Source organism: Emydura macquarii, unplaced genomic scaffold (assembly GCF_026122565.2).
Source record: "Emydura macquarii macquarii isolate MOO-44397 ecotype Brisbane River unplaced genomic scaffold, CSIRO-AGI_Emac_v2 contig_312, whole genome shotgun sequence".
Classification (NCBI taxonomy): Eukaryota; Metazoa; Chordata; order Testudines; family Chelidae; genus Emydura; species Emydura macquarii.
This window is the reverse complement of record NW_027130449.1, coordinates 14436266-14457771: the sequence shown is the minus strand read 5'-3', so window position 1 is coordinate 14457771 and position 21506 is coordinate 14436266. Positions and strand designations below refer to the sequence as shown.

The 21506-nt window shown below is 55.2% G+C and overlaps 1 protein-coding gene across 1 annotated transcript in view; it reads left to right on the top strand.

Moving 5' to 3' along the window:
• The window catches only part of FXYD6 (FXYD domain containing ion transport regulator 6), a 40048-nt gene that overhangs the window by 16933 nt on the left and 1609 nt on the right, over positions 1 to 21506 (top strand). Inside the window, exons 2-12 of the mRNA XM_067566988.1 lie at positions 1457 to 1519; positions 4752 to 4790; positions 4972 to 5046; positions 5694 to 5730; positions 6655 to 6704; positions 6845 to 6861; positions 7063 to 7172; positions 17283 to 17341; positions 18408 to 18509; positions 19271 to 19309; positions 19905 to 19979. Coding sequence (XP_067423089.1) covers positions 1462 to 1519; positions 4752 to 4790; positions 4972 to 5046; positions 5694 to 5730; positions 6655 to 6704; positions 6845 to 6861; positions 7063 to 7172; positions 17283 to 17341; positions 18408 to 18509; positions 19271 to 19309; positions 19905 to 19979 — 661 coding nt within the window. The 5' untranslated portion in view covers positions 1457 to 1461. The remainder of the gene's footprint in view (positions 1 to 1456; positions 1520 to 4751; positions 4791 to 4971; positions 5047 to 5693; positions 5731 to 6654; positions 6705 to 6844; positions 6862 to 7062; positions 7173 to 17282; positions 17342 to 18407; positions 18510 to 19270; positions 19310 to 19904; positions 19980 to 21506) is intronic.

Genomic DNA, 21506 nt, shown 5'->3' with positions numbered 1-21506 from the left:
CTCCAATGCCTGGCTTTGCCTGATGTGCTGTGCGACCTCGGGCCGGCCCAGCCTTGGCTCGCTTTGCTCAGGGGGCCTGCCACCCCTAGCAGTGCCGCTGCAGTGAGTCGGTGCGTGGGTAAGCGCGGCCTGTTGCGTTGCGGTTGGTTTGCAGGGCCGGAGCCAGCAGGGGTCTGGGGGCTGCCGGCCAAGCGCTGACCTTGCAGGGCTGGGGAGTTGGGATGCTGACGTTCAGAACGGCCCAGCTGCGTCGCTCCTCAGCCCAGGGCAGGGCAGCGCCGGGCGCAGGAACGTGCAGCAGTTACCGTGCGACTGGGGCACATTCAGGCAGGCTCTGGCGAAGAGCGCAGCAGCTGGCCTTCGCAGCAGCGTGAGAGCAGAGGTGGGAGCCAGCCAGGCCCCCAGGGAGTGACGTGACCTTGGAGCTGCCATAGCCCTGGCTGCTCTCCCCACTCAACGCAGGCCAGGCCGGGAGCACAGCGAAGGTGCCAAGGGACCCCGAGGCCCAGGCCGGGCTGAGCCCCACAGCTACAGGTGCTGCTGCAGAGCGGGCCCCTCTGCTTGGTGGGGTTAGTCTGGGCGGGCCGGAGTCTATCTCACTGGCTGAGTAGAAACTGGCACCGGTGCAGTGGGGAGCCCGGGCAGCGGGAGGGGCTCAGGCTGAGTGTAATGGGCTCTTTGGTGTGATGATGTATTGCAGGAGGGCAGCGGCTTTCACCCATCAGTCCCTGGTGCCCGCTGCCCCGGCCCTGATCCTCAAAGGGGACCATGCCGTGGCCACCGTGCATCCTGGCTGGGAGTCCATCAGCTCCCCCCGAAGGGTTACTGGAAGCCGAAGTCACCTTCCCCCTCCCCGGGCTCCCAGCTCCTGTCAGTCTGGGGAACAAGAGGCCAAGTACCAGGCTTGGCTCCGGGCTGCTCACCCAGCAGGCCCAACATTTATGCCTTTAACAGCAAGTGTGGAGCTGGCCTTGCAGCTCTTGGGAAAGCGGCTGGTGCCTGCAGGGAGTGTACTGCTGCCGCAGGGCTTTGAAAGGGGTTACATCACTTTCTGAGGTGAGCTATGTGTAGCTGAGGGTACTCTGTCGTCAGGCGTCAGGGTGCAAGGTGGTGCCCGGCAGGGGTCAGGAAGGGGTAGTTCCTCCACCCAGACAGCGTTGCAGTTCGCCAGGTGCATTGCCATCCTTCCTGTGCAGCACCAGGGGCTGGCTGCTGCTACCGCCAGGGTACAGAACTCACTGGGCCGAACTGGAGATGAACCTGAGCGATTCTGGTTCTGAGCTTCTCCAAAGTTCAAGAGCTGTTGGGTCCAGGGTCCTTATCCAGGCCTCTCTCTTGTCTGATCTGCTGGAGCGAATCTTGTGTGTCCCATGCAGCCCCCGCGCTCCATTGCTCTGTTGCTTTGGTCCTGGCTCTCCAGTCTGAAGAGTAACTCCTGTCCTCCCCTCTTTTCCAGTGGCCATGGAAACGGTGCTGATCTTTCTGTGCTCCCTGCTGGTGCCTGTGGTCATAACGGAGGGTAGGTATCAAGCGCCACACGCCCTGTACTCTGGAAGGGGGAGGGGAACAGCCAAACGGCCTGTGGGACCAAGGGAGATAAAGCCGTTGTGTGTCCAGATCGGGGTGCCCGCGTACCCCCCTAGCCGTGGGCTGGCAACGGCACAGCTAAGGGGGAGGAAGTGTCGGGGCTCGTTTTTAAATAGTCTTTTCTTCCTGGGAAAACGTAACTCGCACAAACAACTGTCAGGGAGCTGCTAGCTGACGGCACATGTCTGGCTCCGGAGACATCTGCTTGGCCAGCCCTACACAGTCTGATTGGGAACAAGGTGCCGTAGGCCAGGATAACTCAGACCAGGAGACCAGAAAAAGCACCTAACAGGAGGCCATGAGAACCTGTCCATGCCCCCCCTGCTTTACCATACAGCTTCCTCTGCACCCACTCACCCTGGCTTGCCCGTTAGCAGGGGCCCCAGAGCACCTGACCGTGGCCACATTGGCCCTGCGAGGCGGGGTGCGGCTCTCCAGGTCCTGGGCACGTACTCGTGGGAGCTCGATGGGAGCTCGCCCGAGTATAAATAGTCGTGCAGCCCCGGGAGCACGAGCAGCGGCAAGCCATGCCGAGTGGCAGCGCCCCTGCACGCGGTGGATACGTATTTGGCACACCACCTCCCTGCCCCCTTTCCTGCCAAGGAATGGCTGCTTGAGAGGTGATGGCTCATCCACTGTGTTGACACTGGCTGGGGCATCAGCTTGCCCTTTGTCTTCGAGACGCTGGCTTAGCCGTCGCCCAGACTTACCTGGGAAACACGCGTCAGTCGTGATTTCGGTTTATGTTCGTAACTCCGCACATCAAGCCGCTCGCTGCGTTTTAGCAGGGTGTTACTGCTCTCAGCAAGGGACGAGTTTTCAAACAAGCCCTCAGAAGGCATGCCGTGGACAGAGATTATTACATGGCGTCTAGGGTGTGAATACAGGGGTGTCTCCCATCATACCTCCCCCTTACAGAGCGACAGCATGGCTAGCCACCAGCGCCCTCTTTCCTGGACATCTGCCACCATGTTTTCCTTTCCCCTTCTATGCACTATTTCCATATCAAATTAGTGTAGTAGAAAACTCCAGCATAGAAGCTGGGAGTTTGAGCCTTTAAATTTGTGCAGCCAGCTCAATGGAGAATGATCTGTTAATCCCCTGAACTTTCGGTAGAAAAGATAGGGCTGTTACGGCTTTGCTGCCCACACAATTGCATAACATTCTTTCTCTGTGACAAAACAGTTTTGTTCAGTGGGTGTCCGTTTTTTGCTTAAGAAAGCAGTGGGGGTGTTTCTTGTTATTCTTCTCTGACTGCCTTAACACAGCCCCTAGCCCAGCGTCTGATGCGTCTGTTCACAGTTCAGACGTTTTGTCAAAATCGGAACAGGCTTTTCAGACAAGATTTCCTTCGCCTTTATCGAAGCCCTCTTGACGTGCCTGTGCACATACAACTTCGTTAGGCTTTGTCTTGTTACATCGATGTGTTACTGCAGACACGAGTCCACTGGACCCACACACAAACCTTCTGTCAGAGTTTACCAGACCTATGCAAGATTGGACCTGCTGCTTCGTTTGGGGTCATTCACCATGGCTTTAGCTTTTAAGGGATCAGGGGATACTGATCTCCCCCTGCCCAGTGTCCCAGATAAGGAACTCCGGCTGCTCCAGTTTTACACTGAGAGGCTTTTACGGTTAGGCCTGCCTCTTTGAGCTTTGAGCACAGTTCCCAGGTGTGTTTGTGACCAGCCCAAGTGTTGCTAAATGCTCCTGTGTCATTGCAGTGTCATTGCAAAGTCTTGCAAAACTGTTGAACACTCGGTTGACTGAAAGGTGGCTCCTGCATTAGTTAACCCAAACGTTAACATTTGAACTCCTAGAGACCCATATCAGTGATGAAAGCAGGTTTTTCTCATCTAAAGGAATCTGCCAGTAACCCTTAACCAGATCAGAGGAGCTGAGATATTTAGCTTTGCTTAAGATACCCAGTATATCACCCATTCTAGGCATAGGATAAGTATCTGAACTGTGACAGCACTGAATTTTCTGTAATCACAAAACCTTAGTGTTGTCTGTCTTAGGGACCAAGACCACAGGTAATGCCAAGAGCTGTCAGACTCTTTAATTACTCACAGCTCTAACGTGCTTTTTATTTCTGCATACATTTGCTCTTGCCCTTTGCCAGTGGCCATATAGGGTCTGCTGGGAGGTGTCTGTGGTCCTTTTTAATAATTTTATGCATGAGTAAGTGTTCCTTCCCTGGCTTGTAGGAGAGAAAAACGTGTTTTCTAGCAGCACAGATAACACCTCTGCCTTTTCCATTTTCGTTAACGCAGTGCAGATATCGATGCTTTCCAGAGATGAGTCAGTTTGGCATTCAGACATCAAATCAGTGAGATGGTGTGCCTCAGTTTCCCCTTCTACACCGTAGCTCATGTTTACCATGGTTTCCTGGCTGTGATAGGCCGTAAGTCTGTGCACATGTACCAGCTGTGGGACAGCATTCCCAGGAGGCTTTTTAACATGATGTGTGTCTTCATTCACTGCTATCACCTCAAAAGCGCCTTCCCAAGAATTTTGCATTTTGTATTTTCTCGCGAGGCTTAGGACTAACACCTAGTCTCCTATTTCAGAAGCATGTTTTCAAGTATGTTTATCATACCCGCCCCTCGTTTGGCCTGAATGTCACTGGGCCAGTCTGAAGAATACCCATCATTCTTTTATCTCTTTTCCGAACCTCTGTACATGTTCAGCTATTGGCTTTCCCGCTGCTGCAGGATCTGCTTCCAAGGAATCTCTGGTGAGATCTAGGGATCCCCTCATTTTCCTTCTGTATAGGAGATCAAAAGGGGAGACCCAGTGGATTCTTGACTACCTCCCTGTATGCAAACAGCAAATATACTGTACTGGAACTCATTCCAGTCTTGGACCCTCTTATCTGCATACATTCCCAGGCTAGATTTTAGGGTCCCACCTGGACACATGCAGACAAGTCTCTCACCTTACATTGAGCTTGTTGATCTCCAGGGCAGGGACCATCTCCTTGTATGTTTGTCCAGCACCCTGCACAACAGGGCCCTGATTCCTGATGGAGGATCCTCAGCACCACAATAATACGAGTAGTAATTCAGTGCAAGTTAAAACGCACATTCCCCAGGGGATTTTGCACAGTGCTTGTCATCACAATGTTCATATTCATGACGTTTTTGTCTCTTTCTTTCTAGCAACCAATCAAAAGAAGGACAAAGATCCTTTTAACTATGGTGAGCATCAAAGTCCTTAGCGCTATGTGTATGGATGAGTGTGCACAGAACATACCCCCGTGGTGCTAGAAGAACTGTGTGTGCATGCACGCACGCATGCATGGGTGAGACCTGACCACATTTGTCTGAACACTGCAGCCCATTTGGAAATGAAAATATCCTTTGTCTTTTTCCTCCCTAGATTACCAGAGTTTGCGGATCGGCGGTTTGGTGTTTGCAGTGGTCTTGTTTTCTGTTGGGATTCTCCTTATCCTAAGTAAGTTACTGCGGCTGTGCCAGTTACAAACTAGCCTGGCTAAGAACAGCTGCCTGGGGCCTCAGGACTGTGCTCTCGGGTGGCTTGCCTACGCCACAGCCTGTGCTGCTGCAGCTGTGCTGCGCTTTACGTGGAAACACCCCTGCAGCTGCAGTGCAGATGGACCCATAGTGTAAAGGGGGAAATGGATGCTTATTTAAGGCCACCTTTCTGCTGCAGGACCCTTCGGCCCTGCTCAAATCACTGCCAGGCTACACCCTTCCCCAGTGCACAGCTCTGCACTCAGGCCCCTCGACTTCCTGTCCCCGCGTGTAATCGGAATGCCAGTTCAGACAGCGCAGCCTGTGACTTTCTCACCTGTGGCGCGGCTCCGTGTCCCTTCTGTCACGGGAAGGAGCTTCGTGGCCTCCCCCTGTCGTTCATCGCTGCTGTGTGAGACGCTGTAAGGGCAAGAGTTCTGGGAATTTCAGTGTCCTTGGAAACACGGCACCGCAAACCGGGGACCCACTGCCAGGGGACTCTGCAACTCCTGGGTAGTCATGTTCTGGGGAAGCACCACTGGTGCTCTGTGGGGGAATGACTGCAATCTGTTCCAGAGAGACGGCTTCCCTCCCGCACGCACTCATGGTGTTTTCTTACTCTTCCAGGCAGGAGGTGCAGATGCAGCTTCAACCAAAAGCCCAGGTATGCGTGCAGGTGATGGTTAGCTGGGCGACTCTTTCTGCCAGAGCTGAAGTACTCTTTAGACTCTCGATACATGGATACATACATAGCAGCTGGTAGAATATTCCCGCTGAATGAGGGTCCCTCTGGGCTGCTTCCACACCCGAAGCACAGGGAGTACCACAAGGATCCTGGAGTAGGAAGGGCAGGATGTCTGCCTGGGGGCAGAGCTGCCTGGGGGCACTTCCCACAGGCCTGGACTCGGGATATTAGCCAATCAGGAGAGTCCTAGTGCCATAACCGGCCTCCTCAGCCTGGGACACGCTTTTCCTTGCACGTTCTGATAGCTTTTCTCCTAGGGACCCTGCCCGTGCAGCGGAGGCCTTAGACCTATGTGGTAGTGCACCCAGGAGCCTGGCACGCAGCAGCCTGGCCCCACCAGCCACAGCGTTGCAGGGCGGTGTGGTGGAGAGCAGGGAGCTAGAGGGGAGCCTGCATGCTTTATTTTGGGTAGGGCCCCGCAAAGCCCTGAGGCAGACTTGTGCAAACGCAGCTAACCCAGAGAGCCAGCCAGTCAGCACAACAGGTCCTCTTCTCCCCACATCTCCCTCAGGCAGACGGAGAGCATCTCCTCCCCCGTCCCTGAGAGCTGCCAGTCACCCCTGGCCCTTGTCGCTGCTCCATATTACCCATGCCTTCGTGTTGCTGGGTCTCCTGCCCGCTCCCATCTCCTGCCCCGGGTTTCTTCACTGGGCTGCAATCGTACGTTTGGATGACAAAACCAAGGGAGGGCCTAATCCGAGCTGGCGCTGGGCACACGCAATGCACGTGGTCTGTGCTCTCCTCCTCCCAGAGTCAGGCACTCCGCAGCGGCCACGCTCCTGCTCCGTGCACTGGCAAGGTGGTGGCGCCCTCGTGGTTCTCACTGTGCATCTCTCGTTGCAGAGCTCCTGGCGATGAGGAGGCTCAGGCGGAGAACTTGATTGCCTCAAACGGTAATGCCCTGGTCTCTTGCTGCACACCGGTTGTGTTTGGTTGAAAGAGGGCCCCCAGCTGCTGGCCAGGCATGGAGCTGGCCAGGTGGCTGAGGCCTCTTGGTTGAACTTTTAAAGACCTTTTGTCATTTTCTTTGCAGCAACAGGGACGCAAAAAGCAGAGAACTGAACCTTAGCCATCAGGTGAGCCCCAGCCAGCTGTTCGTCTGTGCCGGACAGGGTGCGTGGCAGCCGGGCGAGAGCCTCACTCGGTGTTAGCAGGGGCAGCCGGGGCAGGGCGTGCGCGTTGCACAGAGGGGGGAGCACCGGACTCCAGCACAAATCAGGCGCGTTTACATGTTACTCGGTTGTGCTGCAGCATCGGGTCCGTTCCAGGATCCAGTCCCTGAGGCCCGGACTCAAAGTCCCCATGCGGCACCTGCGAAAACCCGAGGGGCTGATCCTCGTCTCCCACGCATTTTCTCCCTGGTGATTTTGAGCGTTCACTCCTGTGCGCTGTGCATGGGGCGTGGTGGATCAGTTACACTGCAGGCCTGCTCTGCCAGCTGGGAAAGGTGCTTTGTGCCTCTCTTAAAGTGGTGCTTAGAATTCATGGCTGCGGGGCCTGGCGTTAAGATCTGTGTCCCTTCTGCTGGGGCTGTGTGTTTGGAAGTTGAGATCCCGTTGGTTAATTTGGGATGAAACCTTCAACACCAGGATGTATCCTGTGTGTGCTCTTAAGACACCACAAGCCTGCATTTGGCCTACATTTCCTTGCTCCCACCAGCTCGTGTCCGATTCATTTCCCACCTTTTCCCGTTCCTGGACTCCCCGCTCACCGATGGAGATTGCCTTGAACGTTGTTGTTGCAGTGGTTTCTTTTAAAGCGACGGGTAGATTGTGCACCCCTTTGGAGAGCATTCGCTGTCGTGCTCTGCTGGGTAGTGGGACCTAGGCAGACGAGTCAGTGCCATTGCGTCTGTTCTCGGATTGGATAAGTGCAGAGGTGAAAATGTGGTACCAAAATTTAAAAAGACAAATATTTATTTGTTATTTAAAAAGACAAATATAAATGTGGGTCCCCGAAGTGTCTGCTGGAGTGAGTAAGCGTGTGCTCCTCGGTAATCTTTGCCAGCCAGAGCCAGTGCAATCTGCCTTTGCAATGCCTGGCTTTTCTTAGCAAGCACACGCCTCCTCTGCTTTCTTCCCCAAGGAGGGGCTGAGTAGAAGAAGCCAGACTGACTCAGTGTCCTCCCTCCTCACAGATCAGAGACCTGAGGCCAGACGCTTGGACCACAAATGCAAGCGACCTGCAAGAAAGCGAGAATGCCAGCAACAGGTCCTCCTAAGGAGATGCAAAGAAGCTGTGTGTGTGTTACCCTCTGTCCTTTAGTACTGGTTCTCTATATACAACCCTCCCTGAACTCCGTGCTGTCTGCCTCCAGTCATGTGTAATGTTCCTGTGTCATGGCCATCACCTCTACCGCTAGCTGTTGATGTTGTGTTAGTGAGTTTCTCGTCATTTCTCTAGTGCTGTTGATGTGGTGCGCGGCTGTGAGAGAATGGCAGGATGTGCTCCCCGGGGCAGCTCCCTCGGCGCCCGTACTGGGGGCATGGTTCTTTGTCCTTTCTGTGGAGAGGGGGCTGTTTTTGGGTGGCTACCTCTCAAACCTGGTGCATGGATCCCATTCCACACTGCAAAGGAAGGGAGGGATGGTCCCCAGGATGAGCTGTGTTGGGGTCTTCAGTCTTTGTGAAGCACCATGTGCACTTACGCTGCAATTTCGATACTAGGAACAATGGGGTTTATTGGATCTCTTCAATCATAAAGCCAGAGCTTGGTGTTGCCTGGAGCCAAGTCTGCTTCAAGTTCCGGCACTGGCTCAGCACTCGGGTTTTAGCGACCCAGAACCCTCGGGATTTAAATTGTGAGCCAGCAATCTGTTAAACATCCCTCTTCTTGCTCTGCCCCCAAACGTCAGCCGCTTTTGGAGGAGCTTTTCCTCGGGTGATCTCACGCTGGCTCTGGGATGGGGATGTGTTACTTTCACATCTGGGCTGATTGTGTTTTATTCTTTCTGTGGCATCAGGAAATCTGTTCGAACCCGAGATGGGTCCAAACCAACCCTCTGGCTCCAGACTGTGCGCGTTGACGCGGGGAGGGGGTTCTGAATCGGAACTCACATCCACGTTTCTTAGCTGGCCAAACCCGGAGCCCAAGCCCAGACACCCTCTTGGGCTTTGGGGAGTTTGAAATCTGAGTCCTGCCCTCTGACTCGGGCTCTGTCACCAATGGCACCAGGTCAGCCAGAGCCTTGTCCCAGTTGTGGCAGCCAACCACTACAGCCCATGCTTGTGTCATGGGTGGCGGGGGAGTGCGTGTGTGTAGCACAAACGCTGCATGCTCAAAGCGTTGCAAGCAGCAGGTTCCTGTGATGCAGTTTTGTTTAGTTTAGACAGGGCTTCAGGGATCACTTCAGTTTTGTTTAGGGCATTGTTCAGTTAAATTGACTCTGCAGATAAAATACGATGCAGTATGGCTGGCCAGAGACCCTTTGGGGACACACTGCAGTTGTAGTTTGCACTTTCAGCAATAACCTTCATGCCCCCAGGGAGCTGACCCCAAGGGCACTGGCTGGTGAGGAGAAAGCGAGAAGCCAGTTGCTTTTAGTACTCAGACCGCACCTTTGTGCCGGTTTAAATCCAGGGAGAGCTCTCTCAATGCAGCATGTGGCCTGTTGCTGCAGCACCCTAAAATCACCTCCCCCCAGCTCTGCAGCGGGAGGTGTTGTTTTAAATATGAGCAAATGCTTTGGTGGAAGAGTCGGTCTGTGAAATGCCCCAGCACAGTGACACTCTGTGGGGCAGCTGGCTGTGCAGCCAGCAATCCTGCCCCTCTCCTCTGTTCTGTGCGAGGCTGAAGGGGATGGGAGGTTAGACTGTCTCTGAGGACTAAGCAGGTTTTGTCTCATAAATTGTCTCTTTGAAAGATCCAGTTCTTATTTGTCTAAGACAGCAAAGGGACCAGGGAGCATTGCAGGAGATGAAATGCAGCAGCACTTTATTATGAGTGGCCACACCTTTGTTAATTCCTTGGCAGTTCCCTGTGGTGGGGTACAGGGTGTCGACTCCATGGCATTATGTCATGTGTCATTCCAGAGCAGTTCGACATTGTCTGTATCCACTTGCTGTACAACATCCTCTGCCTCTGCAGGGAAAATAGAGCTCAGAATGGTGCTGCATGAACCTCGAGGGGTCTGGAGGGCAGCTTGGATGTGGTGGAGGCTGCCCCAGTGCAGATGTGTGATGCACCACTATTTCCTGTGCTGCATTCCAAGTTTAAGTGGGAGCTGAGTGTTGCCTGCCTTTGTGCTGGCCCATGGCCCAGGGTGAAGTTCACCCCAAAACTTCCAAAAGTCTGGCCACGTATCCAACCCTCCGAGCGCACAGAAATCCGGCCCAGTCCTGCAGTCTTTCCTGTTGACTTATGTAGGCAGGCTCATGCTGTCGGGTTACCTGGTAAGATTCCCAGCACTTGCCAGGAAGATGCACAGAAACAAAGTGAGAGAAAACAAGGGGAAATAAATTCAATTAAATTAAAGATTTCAGAATGTCGGTGTCCGTCCAGATCTGTTCCATGGAGATTTAGGAAGAGCGAAGGTCCCCTTTTATCCATCCTAATTCTTCTGCCCTGGACTCTAAGATGAGTGGGTGATCAGAAGGAGGGTTTCTTTGGAATCCATGATTACAGGCGCAATATTTGCTTTTCCTCCAATGGCGTGAGGAGCTGGGAAGCACGTCCTGTCCTGCAGCGTGAGGCAGAGTGAATGCGTGTTGTGTACCTCATCCCCTTACCTTTGTCTGAGCTGTAGCAGGTAGTAGTATATTCTTTTTTCTTGGTGGCACTCCACAGATTCAAACAGGCAAACAAGCAAAACCCCTCCCCGTCCAGCCCCCGAGTGTTCGCTGTACGTACATCATGAGTTCTATGTTCCGAGTGACTTCAGTGTCTGTAGTGTACAGTCAGTATAAAAAATAACTAAAAATTGTACATGTAGAAAATGGCAAAATCTTGACTGTTGTAAAATAAAACCAGCTGTTGTGTTTTCATTATAAATCGGCAAACCCTGCTGCTGTGATAAAGGACTGTTGTATTCTGTGTTGTGATCCAGAATCTAAGGGGGAAAAAGGAATAAAATATCATTTCTATCTTAGTGATTCTCGAACTGTTTTGTGCCACAATGCAGGGATGTATGGGTGGAGAACCAAGAGCCAGTGGTTAGCAGAGCCAGCCGGTAAGGGGCTTGCAGCAGGGACTGTCTTTTTGTTCTGTGTTTGTACAGTACCTTGCACAATGGCTACGGGTCAACCACTTGGGCGTTATCGCGATACAAATAATAAATACTATTACTCTTAATAATTAGTCACGTTCATAGCCACATCTTCCCAGCTCCTGCAGCGGGAGGTGGTGTTTTAAATACGAGCAAATGCTTTGGTGGAAGAGTCGGTCTGTGAAATGCCCCAGCACAGTGACACTCTGTGGGGCAGCTGGCTGTACAGCCAGCAATCCTGCCCCTCTCTGTTCTGTGCGAGGCTGAAGGGGATGGGAGGTTAGACTGTCTCTGAGGACTAAACAGGTTTTGGTCAATAGAGATGGGGACAGCACCATGGATTACTCTCACCACTGCAACAGAGCACCAGAGACATGCAAGACATTTTCCCTATGACCTATTTTACTTGGGTGAAATAATGTCACCCTTCATCTAACCCAGAAACCCTGGTAAACTCCCTTCAGTTTCATGGCTCTCCCCTTAGCAAATTGGAACTATAGGATCACCCACTGGCAGGAAAGATGGAGCAATATTGCTGGAAGGTTTTGTTTTACCTTCAGAGTTTCCAAGACTATTGTGCTTCGGTGCGCCCGCAGTCTTGAAAATATGAGAAAACAGCTCCCCAGGGAATACGTTCTTTCTGGTGTGCAAAGGCCACTTTGACGTTCCCTTGAAAGCAGATAGCAGCAATATTTGGAGCCAGAGCTGTGTGTGGCATAGCTAAGCGTACACACTGCTCGAGCGGGGCGTGGAGCGCCTGGTGTTGCTCGTCTACAGGCCGCTCGGAAGCAGGTGGATTCCAGATGGGGACTTCCTGCGTTTGCTTCTGCTGTGGATCCCCCAAGTCCGGGCCCGCTGGCGCAGGCCACGCAGCAGCTCCCTTGTCCGTGGACATTGCACGGCATGCTGATGGGGCGCACGCTGAACTCGTGCTGGAACCAAAGCGTAACCGAAGCTAATGGAGGCCTGCAGCTGGGCTGTTGGGCTAGGTGTGCGATGGTGGAAACACAACAGACAGCGCTCGCAGCTCAAGCTGCAGGTTACGTTTGGGTTTGAGGGCGTTTGCCTCATGCGCACATGTGTTGGGTGAACAAGTGAGCTGCACAGGATCTTGAGTGTCTGTCTGTCTGTCTGTCTGTCTGTCTGTGCTCTTGCCACAGGCACAGCTAGACTTTGGGTTGTCTAGAGTCCTAGGACATTTCCATGGGCCTCAGCGTCTCTTGCACAAAGCCTCTGACACTGTGAAATGCAAAATCAGGGACTTGCAGCCAACAGGCTCCCCAGCGCCTGAGACTGGGCGGGCTGACCGTGCGCGGTGGGGAGATGTGATGTCCTCTAAAGACAAAGGAGCTGTTGTTCGACCGACGTCGTCGTTCTGAAGGATGCACTGTTCAGTTCAGTACCAGGGCCGCAGCATGGAGACGCACGCACGCTTTGTACTGGCAAAGCCTGCACGCGGTGCCCATCTGTGGTCAGACTGCAGGGCTGGGAGTCAGGATCCTGGGTTCCAGTCCCAAGTCTGCTGCTGTGGTCCTGGGTGAATCGCATCAACTCCCTGTGCAATTCCCTTCGTAAAGTGCTGTGGGGCCCTCGAGTGGGCAGGGTACCGAGGGGGCAGGGTAGGATTATTCTTCACACTGCAGGGCTGGGCGTCTCTGCAGAAGACAGAGCGGCCTGGCAGCACAGTGCTTTCGCAACAGGAGCTGCTTTCCCAGGGGGCATCAGGTCCACCTCCGGCTAGCATGCTTCCTTCTGCAGCCGCCAGCGGGAGTCTGCTGTGTGGCTCTCTCCTTCCTCTCCCAAGCTGCTCTACCGGGGGTCAAAGGGACACAGACGGGGCGCTCCCAGGACCATCGCAGCTGGCTAGCGGCATGACCCTCAGCACAGGACCATCTCCTGCCTGTCCAGGGAAGGATCACGCCAGCTTGGAAGCGGTTAATCCTTCCTTTGAGGTTTTGCTGCTCAGATGATAACACAGGAAAGAGGGAGAAAAAACCAAAGCCAGCACAACAAAGGGAGATGAGAATGGAGGGGAAAGCGGGGTTCTCCCAGGCTTCGGGGTGAGTGTCCGAGCCGGTTACAGGGTGAGTGTGGCTGTGGGGATGACCGAAAAGCCACCTCTGGCCCTGTAGCTTTCCAGTGTAGTGTGCAGGGCTGGACACAAGCCAGGGATGAATTCCACTGGACAATGGTCATGTTCTGTCTCCAAATGTCTTGTAACTTTTAGCCTGGGCAGGCTATTTGATAATCTGCAGGAACGGTTGGAAGCCCCGGCTGGACGGAAGCAATGGAGGAAGAGCGCCCCCAGCCGTGCGCCAGCCAAGTCTCGGTCGCCCCAGAGCTCCATCGGAGTCACCCTCGTGCCCCGCAGGTCAGTGGCGAGCCGGGGGGATCGATGTGGCCCGTGGCTCAGACTGTACGTTCCTCTCGCTACTGAGGGGAATGTTGGGCTGTCTGCTTTGTGGGGCGCAGGGCAATGGCGCCAGTAACCTGCTGGCTGAACTCCCACCCCCCCCGGCGCAGGAGTCAAGGCAGCGTGCATGGAATTGGTGTAACGCACCTGGCAGGGCGTCCCCGAGCGCTGAGTGACGGCCTGCGGCTGGCTGGAGCAGCTGGCTGTGCTTTGCATTGGCCTGATCTTGCAGCAATGAAACCAGGGGTTTGCTGTTGGCTTCAGGGGTCTCTGGGCCCCAGGAGATCCTGAACTTGGCCACCAGGTTGAGGCAGGGCAGCCCTGCTGAGCGCTGCCGCCAACACAAGGCCGCAGGAGTGGAAGGGCGGCCAGAGCATGGCAAGGAAGAGGGGGCTGCGCGTGGTTGGACTGGGAGAAGCCTGAAGAAGGCGTTGAGGGTTTGCTGGGTCCTGCCCTGTTTTGCCTTAATCTGCCCTTGCGTTTTCTCTGCTGCATCCTGCAGCTGCTGCCTTCTGCCAGGCTGGGGAGCTGGGGAGATTTCAGGTTCCTTTTTAATTTCGTTCCATCTTCCTTAGTTACCAGGACAGTGCCCTTCCAGGGGTCCCAGCAGAGCTTCGAGTCTGGGATGAGCCCAAGATGCAAAATGTGGAGCTGGCGCGTGCGTGTGTGTGTGTGTGTGTCAGATGCATTGTGTACATGCGTTAGAAACCAAACCAAACCCACACCCCTCAATGAGCATGTGTGCAATCTCCCAGGCAGCTGTGTAGAGAGTCCTTTTCAGACAGACACAAAATTGCAGGCTGGGAGTGACCTGTGACCGTCTTGCCTTAGCGCTAATTCAGTCTGTGCGATGTCAGCCAGCTAGACAGGGCTCCCTCCGTCTCTTCCTTCGCTTGATGCTTGCAGCAGAAGAAACTATGGGAAGCTGCTCCGCGGCTCAGCAGTGGGTCAGTGTCACGGCCCTGGGAGCCGCCAGTGCAAACAGCACAGCTGGTGGGGGGCCAAGGGTGGAACAGCTGGGCTTTGTTAGAGCTGACTGTCTCTCCTGACTAATGGCAGGCACTAACATCAGTTTTGTGCTAGGAGGAGGGAATCTTTCCACGTCACCTTTGAATGGCCCCATTTTCTGCAGCAAGCAGAAATTCTAACAATAATCAGAGACTTTCGTGTGGGTGTGGGTGTGGGTGTGGGTGGGTGTGGGTGTGGGGCGAGCCAGCCACTGCACGGCTTCCACAGTGCGGTAAGAACGTGAGTTCAGTACAACTCGGCTTCCTCTTGCACAGCCCCTGTGGTAATCTGAGCTGCGCCACGGCCCGAAACACTGCACAGCTAGAACGGGAGACCAGAGAGGGGATTGCTGAGGTCTAGGCCAGGGAGGACAGACGTGGTCTGAAGGGAGATCTGGAAACAGACGGGGAGCGTGTGAGGCAGTGAGAACAGGGAGGCGGTGTGAGAGAGGGGCTTGGTGCTACGCGGGCAGAACAGTGCCAGTCTGTGGCGTCGGCTGGAGCAATGCGGGGCAGCACCTTTGCCTCTGCGTGTTTGAAAGTTTGTCCCCAAGTGCCAGCCCCTCCCACGCGTTATACGGGGATCCCTCGGTGCAGAGGGCGCAATCCCGGCGCAGCCTGTCTCAGGATCCGAGCTGGGATGGAGCAGAGCAGCGGGTAACAGTGTGTTTGGCACGACATGGAGCAGGGCACAGCCTCGCTGAGCAGGCCTTCTCCTCATCTACGGGCAGCCAGCAGGGGCGCGGGTGCCATAGGGAGCCCTGACCTTCCTGCGGCTTTGCTGGTGGGGATAGCACAGGACATGCCCAGCACGAGTGGGGATGCTTCTCGGGGCACCCAGGGCTGTGAATGGCCTTGTGATGAGCTGCCTGCAGTGCAAGAGAGTTGTGCTGGGTGTTAGCTCCCTAAGCCAACCAACCTGTCGGCCACTCACGCCCCCTCCGCTGGGCTACCCAGCCCTGGCTTTGCCTGGCAGGGTGACAACAGATGCACCCCAGCCTCCTAGTCCTTTCCAAGGGCCCCCCTATAGAATGCAGCCTCTGCTCGCTGGCTACCCACAGAAATCCCATCTCTGCTCCCCAAGGAACAGTGTACCCCCATGTACCAGTTTCACCTTAATCCACTGTTCCTGTATCTCGCACAGCGCTTGAGTGCAAGTTAGCAAACAAAAAGAAATGTATCTAAGACAGAGCAGAGATTCAGGTAAAAACTGGTGAGAGATGGGAACAACTGTTACATACATCCTAGCACAGCCTAAACTGCACTAACCAGGTGTTCTCGGGTCTGAGGAAGCACGTCTCACCCCAAGGGCTATGCAGCGCTTTCAGCCAAGCCAGCCGACATCCCCCTTTTCATGAAGCAAATTCTCTGTCCCTTCGCTTCCTAGGCGAAGGATGTCTCTGCACCCTAAACATACCAGAGCAGCCTTTGGTTTCACTTCCAGACAGGCTCCTTCTGCCCCCTGCTGTTTACTTCTTCCTGTTAGTGTCCTGAAGTCTGTGCCAGCTCTGCATTAGCGTTTGACTTAGACTGCTATAGTATGACACACACGGGTCCACCCTGGAGATGTCTCCCCTCTTTGTTTCAGGAGATGCTTCCTTGGAGTGACCCATGTTTAACTACCGACTTAGAGACCGTGCAGTTTAGTGTATACCCATAACTCCTCCGTGTTCTCTGTACATGCAGCGCACAATGGTTATAATTTGTGTGACACCTTACGTGACATTCTTGGGGTGAACCCAGGAGAACCCTGCACCCCATTATATCCCCGTGCACTCTGCCACTTGGGATCCAGCGGTTCTTGGGAATCTGGTGCCCAGAGAAGCCCTTGGGGCTGGTTCCACTCTGAAAGCGCGATAACAGTAATCCGCTGGGATGCGTGACTGTGATTTGCTGGTCACTGATTGCCAGAACAGAACAAACTGCACTTAACAGAGGGCTCAGCATTTAGCCTTCTTCTCGTGGATACAGCGGTGGGAGGGGGTTGATTTACAGGCGGGGGGGGGGGGAAGGAGGGGGGTGATTAGCATATGCAGACGACATTGGCAAAACCAAAGCCTTGGGCGCAGAATGCTGCGGTTGCTGAGCTGTGTCCCCATTATCCCTTCTGCAGGGCTGGGATTGGGGCAGGCTGCTCCATCAGCAACTCACACACGGGCCTGCAGGAGAGCCAAGCAATGCGGACCTCTAGCCTGGCCCTTTGTGGGACCCCCTGCACCCTGCCAAGCTGCCAGAGTGATGGTGGGGCAGGGATTCCCCTGCCTCTTCTTTGTCACTAAGCAGCCAAGTGGCACGATCTCAGGATCAGAGCCAAGGGCCGGAGTCAAGAAATCCCGTAGCTCTGCCACTGTCTCACTGGGTGACCTCAGGCAAGTTCCTTCCCCCGTTATGTGCCTCAGTTCCCCCCCAGCGCCCGTAACATGGGGATCATGACAGGGCCCAGTTGGCAGAGCTTGTGGGGGCTGGGTAGGTAAGGTCTGCAAAGCACCCCAGAAGGAAAAGTGCCCTTATTGGTTATTAGCCACTCCCCTGGCCCTGCTGGGGCTCAGGCAGACCTGAGACGCCCCTCGCTGATCTCCATTGCCCTCCTAGCTCAAACAGAGGCTGAGGCTGGGTCCGGGTCTGGGTCTGGGTCCAGGTCCAGATCAGCCTCTGGAGCTGCCCAGCTTGCCGTGTGAACTGGAGAGAGCCGGCTGCAGCGGCTTGTTCTTTCCTTTGCCCCTCAAGGTGTCTGATGTTTCCAAAACTCAGTCTGGGCCGTGTGCCTCACCTTGTGACTGGGATAATCATTACACCGAGGCCGTTAATGTTTAATGACGCTTGTCCCCCAATTCATCTGCTTTCCCAGCGGTGCACGCAGCCAGACCACGGCACTCGCTGGACCGCACGCTGGGAAGATGGCTGACGGTAAGGCTCTCTCGGCGCTTTGGCTCTGGGGACAAACTCGCACCTGTCGGTGCAGGGCTGTGCTCTGCCAAGCTGGACCTGGGACCCAAGGAGCGGGAGGTGCCATTCATTGCCCCTTCCCTGCGGCTGGAGTTTGGCTTTGCTGGCGGGTGTGACAGGCAGACATGGCACTCTGGGCTTATGTGGACAGGCGGAGGTGAGCGCGCATTTATCAGGGAAGCGTTCCCACCACTCTCTGGTGTGGGTGCTATGCCAGGCAAAATCCCAGTGCGGGCACTGAAATCAGCAGTGGTTTGATTTTCCATGGTGCTGGGCACAGGCTGCTGTTTGGATGGAGCCTTAACAGGGCTTCAGGAGCCAGCCATTCGGCTCCTGAGTGTGAAGGTTTTGGCTGATGCTTTTAGATGCCTGATCCTAGTGCTTGGCGTGATCTCATCCTCTCCTCTGGAAAGTGGGGTCTGCAGGGAGGCTGAGCAGGGGAAACCCTCTGTGGATGAGGAGAGATGCTCAAATAACCCCAAGGGCTCTCCCCTCAGCAGAAAGCATGACTTATAGGAGGAAGGTTCAGTATTTTTTTCGAGGGATTTTCCCCTCCCAGTTGTTCCCAGCATAGAAATCTGTGGTCAGGTAATGGGGACCTTGAGCAGAGAGAAGCAGCCTTGGGACAGACTGAGCGTGTCAGCGCAGTGGTGTTATCTTGTGATATGTCTGGGTAGAAGCAGTAGCTCCAGCCCACGGTTTTGTGCTGTGCTATTGGACAGTGAGAAGGCCAGCGCGCCCCAGCCGTTTCCCCAGCGGGCATGGGAATTGCCAACTCTGACATGTTTCAGGCAGGCCCTGCATGAAACCTGGGTGCAGGGGACGTAACCCGATGCCACAACCGGTGCCTGATTGGTGCAAATACAGGTTCGTAGGAGGAGTTCGTTCCTAGGTCCCAAGACACCCCGGAGCCATTCAGGGAGACACGGGCTGAACAGTAAACCTTCCCGTGGTTAAAATGGAGCTTTGAACCTCTGCCAATTCTAGCACTTTCCTTTTTATCCCTCTTTTCTGTCTTATTCCCCAGCCCCTACGTTTCCTGCTTGGAATGCAATGATTAACACGACTGATGAAATTTCCCCCTGCCCCACCTACAAAAGAAGCCAACACTATAAAATGCAAAGTGGTGGTAGGTAGATGAATAAGAGTCGTCTTAGTTGTCATCTGTTTTCTGCCCCATACTCCACAGTCTCCGCCAGGAGCGTTGATAAATAATTGAGTTTGAAAGGCAGGTTAGAAGGTGAATATTGAATGTGCCAGTGATTACTACCCAGGTTAACCTTTCACTCCTCCTCCTGAACGGGTTGCTTTTAGACATGGTCGAGATTGGATCTTTCCCAAAGTTTAAGGGGTGTTTGGATCCAGCCAGGAAGTTTGACTTTGGAAATCAATTTTTTCCCTAACTCCCAGGGGGCTGGAATCCGGCACGTCTCTAGCTGCTTCCCACGATGGACAATAGTCTGAAAGGAAAACAGGAGCAGTTTGCTGGGGACTCGTTGGCAAGCAGTTATGCTACCCCAGGGGTGATTTGTGTGATGCAGCCTGTGGAATCAAACGGCTCCTTATTGCTCCCCAGCTCCGCTCTCTGGTGCACTCTGCCTGTTCCCTTAGCAGAGCTCTGCTGGGGACTGGGAGCCCCTCCTAGGTTTCACCAGTCACTCAAGATGCGGCTCCCAGAGCACCGCTTGCTGGGCTGCGCAGGTGCCTGGGAAGCAGCAGCAGTTACAAGCTGTCGTCTCCGAGCAGTGGGTGTTATTTTCAGGCTTTGAGGATCCAGGACTCCCAGGCCTGCAGTGCTTTGATCCCTGGGCTTTGGGGGCTACATGTGCACACCAGCCGCGGGGTGACCCCACCGCACAGGCTCCTCACTGAACTGCTCCTCTTTTTCAGACATGCTCCCCGAGCAGGCACCCGACAAGTTCACCTATGGTAAGACCCGTCCCTGCACGGTCCCACGAGGACACGGGGCTGCCCCGGCCCTTGGGTTTATACGTTCTTGGGCCTGCGCGCCAGAGACAGAGGGAGAGACGGCCCCGGCCCCACATCATTACACTGTCAATAGGACAGAGGAGAGCGATTGGGAACTGAGGCAGGGAGTCTGACGGCGCCAAGGCCTGAACCCAGATCTCGCAATGGCCCTTGGCCCCCAGGCCACCCTTCTGCCCTGTGCTTAGCCCCTGGATGTGTAGGCAATGCCAGCCCCGGTAACCATCCCGCAGCCCATCACACAGCGCCGGGATGCCTTGGGCTGCTCCCGCGCACGTCACACACGTGTCCCAGAGGGGCCAGGGGGGCCTGACACCCAACCGTGCGGCACTGGGGCGCGTACGCGTCAGAAGCAAAGTCCTTCAAGGCGCCGTTGTGAGGCGGCAGCCCACGCCCCGCTGGCGCTGCGGCGACAGGCCCGGGCCACCCAGCGGCACACGCTAACTCATGCCTATCCAGGCGCTTCAGAGCTCGGTGCGCCCCCCCGGCCCGGCTCCCTGGGCTCTGCCAGGCTAACCCGCCTCTGTCTCTTTCCAAGATTACGAGACCATTCGGAACGGGGGGCTGATCTTCGCCGTGGTGGCTTTTGTGGTCGGCCTCATCATCATCCTCAGTAAGTGTCGCAAGTGGGAGGTACATGGCCGCTGGCACTGCGGGGGGGCACTGGTCTGCGACCAGCCCAAAGGCTGGGGTCGCATGGGGTGCTCTTCTCTGCTCCACCCACTGGCTGCCCAGGACAGGGGAAGGGAGGAAAAGCGGGTGCATTCGTGCTGCATGCAGGCAGATACAGGCAAGCTGGGCCCTGCCTGCTCAGCTCAGCACAGCACAGCACAGCGCAGCCCGGGACGTTCCTGGCCCATCTGAGCTGTGGGCACGCAGCTTGGCAGGCCTCGCTAGCAGCCATGCACCGGGGCAGGACGAGTTCCATCACGTTAAACCATCCCATGGCGGAGGGGCCCGGGCTTAGCCCTGAAAGACGCCAGCAGCGGCAGTTCCATCCGCCAGCCCCGCTTGGAGCTTCAAACTCTCCTGGAAATGTTTCACCTGGCGTCCCCGGCCCTCACGCCCCGCCCTGTGCTCCGCCATCAGTGAGAACAATGGCCTCTGTCTCTGTGGGGACACTCGCTCTCCCGACGGGAGGCCCCGCTGGGCTGGGGGCTGGGCGCCGGGCTCAGAACTGAGATGCAGATTTGGGCGCGTGTTAATCTTTAGTAGAAGCTGGTAGGAAAATTCCATCAGGACAAAAGATTCCAACAGAGAATGGAGTCGGGGCGGGGGGAGGATTGTGCAAATGTTTGCAGAATCAGTTTTGCAATTTTCCGAGGGCTTTAAGGCTCAGGGTGAAAAGGTCACTCGTTAAAAACGGGAACAATAGCTGGCTGGTAGACACCAGGTAGAGACAGAAACCAGGTTTTCCAACGTGCTCAGCTCCCACTGAGTCACCGGACCCAGCATGCTAGGCAGGTTTGCAAACCTAACCCTATATAAAGAGGGGACACTTTGCCCACTGCTGACATGCAGCCAGCTCTGGGGTGAAACACAACAGGCATTTACCAGTTCACAACGCTATAGGGAAGGAGAAAACTGTATGCACGTGAAAGTGCAGTGGCAGTTTAGAGAGAGGTGCAAAATGGAACTACCTGGGCTGGAGTTTGGCTGGGAGCACGGGGTCAGCATCCGAGCTCCTGTGCAAAGCGCCATGGGTGCTTTAAAAACCTAAGCCAGGCGTCTCACCCACTCCTCCCAACCTCTGCAGGCGGGATAACCGCTTATTCCAGCTGGGTCCCAGTCTGCCGGCTGCTCTTTCCTGGTGGCTGCTGTGCTCAGCGAAGCTCCCAGCAGCAGGCGGCCCCGGCTCTCTCAGCTGGTGGCCATGCCGAGCTGGGTCTTGGGGGCGTTTGGCTAAAGGTGTTCGTTTGCTGGGAAAGCTCAGGGAGTTCAAGGAGGCGGACGTTTCCCACTGGCACCCCCAGGCCGGTGGGAGAGCCTGTTCTCCGAGTGCACCTCCCTCCAGGCTGGGCAGGGGCAGGAGGCGGCTACGGCTGAACGCTGGAGTCAGACAAGGAGGAAAATAACTATGGGACTTAACCAAGACCTAGTGGCTGGAAAACCAAAGCTAGGGGTCAGTCCAGAGACGGGA